The following is a 7,305-nucleotide window of genomic DNA, read 5'->3' as shown; positions in this document are numbered from 1 at the left end:
TGTCTGTCTGTCTGTCTGTCTGTCTGTCTGTCTGTCTGTCTGTCTGTCTGTCTGTTTGTCTGTCTGTCTGTCTATCTGTCTCTGTGTTGTCTGGTCACAGCACAGTTTATGATTATTGTGTTGATGTGCTTTTGTTTTAGTAAGTACAACAATTTTACTAATGTACTGAATTACAAGATCTCTTGATTACTGCTTTTTAATCCCCCTTAGTTTAAACTCTAGCCACTAGCAGTGTAACCACTCTGACTTGAAAGATAAACTAGTTTTGATCAGGGTTGTATTCTCAAGTCGAGAGTTTGGCAGGTCTCCATTTCATGCTAGTGGAGCTTTAGTCGTAAAGTTTTGAATTCACCTTGTGTATGTTTGTGCTCATAAGTTGTTGACACAAAGTTTCTTTTCATTCTGTAGTCACACAAACAGTGTGTAAGCACATCATGTTGTATTTGTTTGGGGCTTGTTTTGTGTGTGTGTGTTTGTTTGTTGTTCTTGTTTTTTTTGTTTCAGTTTTTTTGTGGAGGGGATGCTGATTTATGGAAAGAATAATCTGGTCCTCAAAAGTAAAATATTTCCCATAAATGCTAGTAGGACTCAGCTATCTGAAGAACATATGTGCTCTATTATGCTTGTAAACATGGCTAGTTAGAATACTACTTTTCTGTTTAGTGGTATTAGATTTCACAAGTATCTACTTCATCTTGTGAAAAATCTTACTTCTGTCATTCATGGTAATGGTCATCTGTGAATAGGAAGTTTGTTTTTTTCCCATTACCATGATGCAATCTTAAAAACCACCTGAATTTGTTTTGGGTTTTTTTTCATTTTGGTTTCGTTGCCTTTGATGACATGGCCTTCTCTTTGAACATAACTGAATTTTATCCCTTATCCAGAATACCTTTGCAATTTTGACTCTACCAATGTCTAAGTCTTACCATTTTGATCAGAAATGGGTTTTGAAAGCAAGGCAGCTGTTGTCAGATTTCACATCTCATGCTGTGCTTCTTTAACTCATCTTTTGCTCCTGTAAATGTCTGCATATTCCTCTCATGTCACTGAATCACCATCATTGTCTTGTGCTTTTGTTTTCTCTCTCCCTTATCACAAAACAAACCACAAAATATTTGAACAAAAAAGAAGGATAGCCTTGCTGACCTGGTGAGTGCTAAGTTCAGCCTTCTTATCTGTCCATGCTTTTATTGAATGTTGCTACATCTACTCATATGGAAGCCAAAAATTTTATAACCAAGGCCCCCTTTTCTTTTCATTTTTTAAAAACGTTTTGTAATTTTTCCATCTTTTTTCCCCCCAAGAACCAGATCTTACCCTCGCATCCTGTTTGACTTGAACAGATTTTCACCTTTTATTCCTTAGCTTTTTTAATTGTCCCGTCACATTCCAACCTAACGTTTTAAGCAATAAAGGTTTGTTGCCATCTGTTTGCTGAACTATTAAAATGATAATTTCTTGTTTTGCTCAATGGAAGATGCAACTGACTAATATTCCCTTTTCATGACACAACTTCTACAGTGTACGAATAAGACTTCATTGATATCCCTTAAGCCTTGTTCAGTCATTTTCATCCGACTATATCATTGTTAGTGTCATTTTACAGTGCACATATAGGTTACATGTTGTCTGCAGGTTGTCACAAAACTTTTTTCTGCATTAGCCTTACCATTTGCAATGCTGTAAGAGCTTGTGTTAGATCACACTACAGCTTGTTCACTTTCGTATGACCGTGGTTAAGATTAAGATAAAGGGAGTGCTTATTTAGGCCACATATGGCCTAAATAAGGTAAGGGAGGGGGTTTAGCTTATTTAGGCCACAGTGGACTGTGGCCTAAATAAGGTAAGGGAGGGGGGTTTAGCTTATTTAGGCCACACATGCTCAAACTACCCTTTTCAGGCAACTGAGTTCGTTCCACTTTCATAATGGTGCACCTTTCTCATTTAGTACGGTTTTGTCTCAGTGTACAACTTATAAATCATAACCATAATGAATATTGTAAAGAACAAAGCACAATACGCAAAATTTTGCTCAATCCCAATGGTTTGAATGAGGGCCAGATTTTTCCTTCATGGAGGGGCAAAAGTTAGGCTACCATTTTGGCACACTTTGGTCAAGTGAAAAGGTCAAATCCTCCGAATGGACTTCCGGGTTAAATTTGGGGTATAAAAAGTGTGTACACTACGTGGCTGAGTCAATGTTACACTATCTTTGCCTGAGTGACACTCTCTCGTACTGTCTCGTAGTAGTACATGTAGGCTAGTAGGCCTAGTAGTAGTAGTAGCAAAGATCGTGTAGAGAATATTTGGTAGTAGATTCTATCTAGTAGGCAGTTTAGTGAACGTGCTCGCAGCTGGGCGAATCGGCCTCGATAAGCCCCATAGACTTTTGTGATCGGCCACGAAGCCTCGTGTTTTGATGGGTCTAGATCTAGATCTAAACAACTCAGTGTTATTCGCACTGCCACATCCGACAGGCCTAGATCTACATCTTTTTAAAAGGAAAAGAAAGATCATCAAAATGGTTTAATTCGCGTGAAAATCGATTCGGTAGAACTAGAACTATTAAAATTTGCTTCTGAAAACAAGGCCATTTTTATACGAAGGCCATTTTTATAACTCGGTGAAATAAAAACTACTGGCTGTGTACTGTGTTATTCTGTATAAAAATAAATTATGAAATTTCAGGACGTATTATTATTTTCCAGCATCTTTTGACGCCTAAGCTGTAGAGGTTGAAGTTTTCACAACACTAATAGATCTAGTAATAGGGTTAGGTAATAGGGCTTTCCGTAAAAAATGCATAGATCTACAAAAGCCGAACCACCGAATCGACCGGGCACCTCGCTCTCCCCTGCACACTGTGATAACGTGTTGCTTCAGTATCGCATTATTCAACTATTAATACGTGCAGCTATGGCAATTGGGATGTACTGACTGACAAAAAATTCAGTTTTGTTTTTATTTTACCATATATTTGACTTTAATAGTGCAGGCGATAGCAAGATCTAGATTCCCTGCCTAGAATCAGTAGTAGCAGGCCTATGCTAGAAGCAGCCAGAGAGCCTACAACTGCTAGATCTAGATCTAACTTATTATTGCTATGCCTTTGGGCTTTGGAATTGAAATAAAACGAATTGCACAGTTCTAGTTACTTTTAGATTCAGCAACTATCTGTATTTCCAGAGTCAATAATAACAAATCTCAGCATAACAATCACTTTTACTTTTATTAGAATAATTAGATCCAACTTTTTTTTCTAAAATCTGTTTTGCGCAAACTTAAGATTTTCTCTACTTGTAGAGCACAGAATTTACATTGTAAGCCTCTGCTCGGTCTTTTAGTATACATAATAAAATACACACACACACACACACATATATATATATAGAGAGAGAGAGGGAGATCTTTATCATTTTATGTTGTTTTCGGGATATTTTTAAAACTTTTTTTCAACATGTCATAAAATCAAATTGTGCCATTTTCTTTGAAAAGAATAGCATTAGCAGTGGACTTTTTAGACAGCGAGTCTCTGATTCAATATTTTTTTTTTAATATGCTAATCAATGAAAATTGCAAATTGATAATAGTTTAGTCCTGTAGAGGATAGGTGGACCCCGGGGTCTGCAGAGCGAAATACTAGGTTTTAGGATGTGAACCCCGGAGTCACCGTAGTGAAATAAGGTTTGGTTTAAGTAAGGATTGGTGGACCCCGGGGTCAACGTAATGATAAATAAGCAGGTTTAAGGTGGACCCCGGGGTCTACCTAGCGAAATACTAGGTTTTAGAACAGGTGGACCCCGGGGTCACCGTAGTGAAATAAGTAGGTTTCTTTAAAGATTGGTGGACCCCGGGGTCAGCGTAGTGAAATAAATAGGGTTAATTTTAAAAGGATTGGTGGACCCCGTAGTCACCATAGCCGTAGAGGAATAAGAAGGTTTAATTAAGGATTGATGGACCCCCGGGACACCTTGATTAAACCTACTTATTTTACTACGGTGACCGCAGGTTCCACCTATTCTAAAAACCTAACTAGTATTTCGTTAGGTAAACCCTGGGGTCCACCTTAAACCTACCTATTTCACTACGTTGACTCCAGGGTCCACCAATCCTTAAAATTAAACCTAGATCTACATGTACTTATTTCACTACATTGACTCCAGGGTCCACCAATCCTTAATTAAACCTATATCTACTTATAATTTCACTACGTTGACCACGGGCTCTGCCAGTCCTACTATAAAATAAACTGAGATCTACTTATTTCACTATGTTGACCCCGGGGTCCACCGATCCTTAGTTAAACCTAGATCTACTACTTATTTCACTACGCTGACTCCGGGGTTCACATCCTAAAACCTAGCATTTTGTTAGGTAGACCCCGGGGTCCACCTATGCTTTTGGCTAGATAGACCCCGTAGTCCACCTATCCACTTTCTTGATAATAACTGAAAACAATACATGCCAGTTGTCATGAATAATGAAGAAAAATGCGGAGGGAAAAATACAATGAGGTAGACTATAATTTGTCACAAAAATTGCAAGTGCAAGTGAAGATCATAAAATAATTTTGTTATTTTCTGGTCATCTTTCCCAGTTTATAAAAAAATTCCAGTGGGCCTACTACTAGATCTAGGTCTCTGAAGAACATTTTGCTTGCCTTTATTAGCTTTTTTCATGTACATGAAAGCATAGAATATATAGTTTCACACAAATATATGCACAATACTTTGAAAAAGAAAGATAAGGTCATTGTTGTTTTGTTTTTTTACGGAATCCATTTTACGTTGAGAAAAGCGCTAAAAACAAGTTTTAAAATTTTAAGAATGCCCATAATATTAGTATTAGGAATCCGAAATTACTACCTAGTTGGCTTACTCTTTAATAACCATGAGCAGTTAAGAAGAAAAAAAGCCAATGATATAGGATTTGTCTAAATATGACCATTAGCAATAAAGATATTGCCCATTTTGTCCAATTATCCTTGCAGGTAAAATCACCCTGCATTGTACCTCAATAAGCACAAAGGGAATATTTCTGTGACTTTGTATAAAGGTGTGGCCTAAATAAGGTTAGGGAGGGGGGTTTAGCTTATTTAGGCCACAGGTGTGGCCTAAATAAGGGAAGGGAAGGGGGTTTAGCTTATTTAGGCCACCTGTGGCCTAAATAAGGTAAGGGAAGGGGTTTAGCTTATTTAGGCCATATGTGGCCTAAATAAGGTCACCCTAAGATAAAATGAAATTGCTCTGTTTAATCTTCTCAGATCTTTGCATGCGGGTCTAAAAGTTGGATGACCAACAGAATCTAAAAGCCCATTCATAAAGGTCACTGCAAACTAAGATTCTGATACATTTTCTTTGATGTTTGCCTAAAGCGAATCAAAGAAATAACTGGAGATTTACAATACACTTAAAACATTGAAAAGTTTATATATTTTCCTCAACACCACGTTTTAGCGTACACCAAAGAAACACAATTAAAGAGACAAAGTGAGTAATTGTCGAGACTCATGTGGAGACGTCTTGACAGTTGGGGGATGTAGAATATATTTTTTTTTTTACTGGATCAAGATTTTTAAAAGAAATATTTTTGTTCAGTTGCTGGCCTGCAGAAGTGCCATGCGAAGTTTCATGGGCTTCGTAAATTAAAAAATAAGGTAGAATTATTTTTTTTACGCCGACAGACGAAAGTGAACAAGCTATAGTACATTACTCATTTAGAAGATCTCATATTTTCCGTCATATTTCAAACGTTTAGTTGTCATCTGATCAAAACTGTCGTACTACATGCACCTTTTTTAAAAACCATATTTTTGTCGATATTATTGCTTCATTGTTTCTACTGCAGCGAGATGTCAGCTATAGCTGTTGTATCTACACCTTTATCTCCAACTTCTCTCTCGTCAGTCTTTTCTGTATTGTTGCAATGCTCTTTCAAACTGCACTTTTTTTGTGTTGGAGTATTTCAGATTGTCTGCTTTGCTTGTAATTGTGGATCTTGATTATGTATACATGTGTCGATGTAGTACTCATGGATCAGGGGGAAACACTGTTGAAAGTAGTGGTTCCTGAACTTTTTTGACTGTGACCCACACCACCAAATCTTTTTCTTGAGGATCTATAGAAGGAAACTGAAATCCAGTTTTTAGAAAAGATAACGTTTTACTGACCTCAAAGGCATCGCTATAATGCTCATTCTGGATGCTGTCTGTCATGGGTTAAGGAAGTATTGGTTTTAAGTTGAATTTGTGGAATAAGTTGTTTGTATTTATGTCTCTTCTTTTCAAGCTTTGTACAGGCAGTACTGAGAGAAAAGATGAGGTTTTGAAAATCCACTTGTAATCTTATGAATATTTCACGTTAATGTTGAATACTCATTCATTTATCTGCCATTTATAACCTCCCTCATGTTTTGTACCAGATTGGGGTGTTTTAAAGTTTGTATTGTGCATTGTCAGCATATTTATTGACATGTAGGAAAAAAGAGTTTACTCACATAACTAAGATGTGTCAGAACACACAGGCAGGGTGCAGATTTTTCAGCTCAAGTGGCCAGTTCATTTTACTTTTTGCCTGTAAGTTAGGATGAAGACTTTGGTTTCATTGTCGCTATATATATATTTTGTGATGCATTGTGTTTTTTCTTACCGGACATAACTGTCCATGGATTGCTTTTCATGACTTTCCATTAGTGCAGGGCTTTTTTATCGGAAGAACGTAACCGTAAAGGGTTGATTTTGCTTTCAGATTTGGTTTTCATAGTTGTAGTGAAGGGGTTGGATGATTCTTCCACATTTATGTATTTTTTACTCTTTCTGTGCTTTTGCATTTTATTATGAATGCTGTGTCGTGATAAATATGTAGTTTTTTACATGAAATTATTTTATTTATATATCGGTGTTATGCTTGAAATGGAGGGTTGCGATTTTTTCCCTCTTGTCAATTCAGACTGAAAGATGTGAAGCATGTTCTCTGTGCATTCTACAATGACATGGAAATTACAGCATGGTTTTGGTCATCTGGGTGTTAGACACTGTAACATTTGAATTGTAGGCACATTGAGACAGAATATTTTTTAGTTGGGACTCCCCTACCCACTAATTATATAATCATTTGTTTTTCCCTTTGGTTTTTGTTGTTGTTGTGTTGTTGTTGTTTGGGGTCTGGGTGGGTATTTGGAGTAGTACATGATCTATTTTGACATAATGTTTTTTCTTTTTTTTATTGGGGGGGGGGGATACTGCTTTTTAGAAAAATTGGGTTACAGTTAAGTACTTGATTTCTTCACCCATATAATGCTTAT

At 36.9% G+C, this 7,305-nt stretch overlaps 1 protein-coding gene across 5 annotated transcripts in view; it reads left to right on the top strand.

The window, feature by feature from the left end:
• Nucleotides 1-7,305, top strand: part of LOC101861791 (calcium uptake protein 1, mitochondrial) — a 42,453-nt gene that overhangs the window by 17,456 nt on the left and 17,692 nt on the right. For 2 of the 5 annotated variants that reach the window (XM_005092925.3, XM_005092924.3), the window contains one exon: nucleotides 1,132-1,152. The exons of 2 other annotated variants lie outside the window; for them this stretch is intronic. In XM_005092925.3, the coding sequence (XP_005092982.1) occupies nucleotides 1,132-1,152 (21 nt within the window). The remainder of the gene's footprint in view (nucleotides 1-1,131; nucleotides 1,153-7,305) is intronic. One more of the 5 variants, XM_035968376.1, reaches the window with a different exon arrangement.

Source organism: Aplysia californica, unplaced genomic scaffold (genome assembly GCF_000002075.1).
Source record: "Aplysia californica isolate F4 #8 unplaced genomic scaffold, AplCal3.0 scaffold00055, whole genome shotgun sequence".
In the NCBI taxonomy this organism is placed as follows: domain Eukaryota; kingdom Metazoa; phylum Mollusca; class Gastropoda; order Aplysiida; family Aplysiidae; genus Aplysia; species Aplysia californica.
The sequence above is the reverse complement of the archived record's forward strand: the minus strand, read 5'-3'. Positions and strand labels throughout refer to the sequence as shown.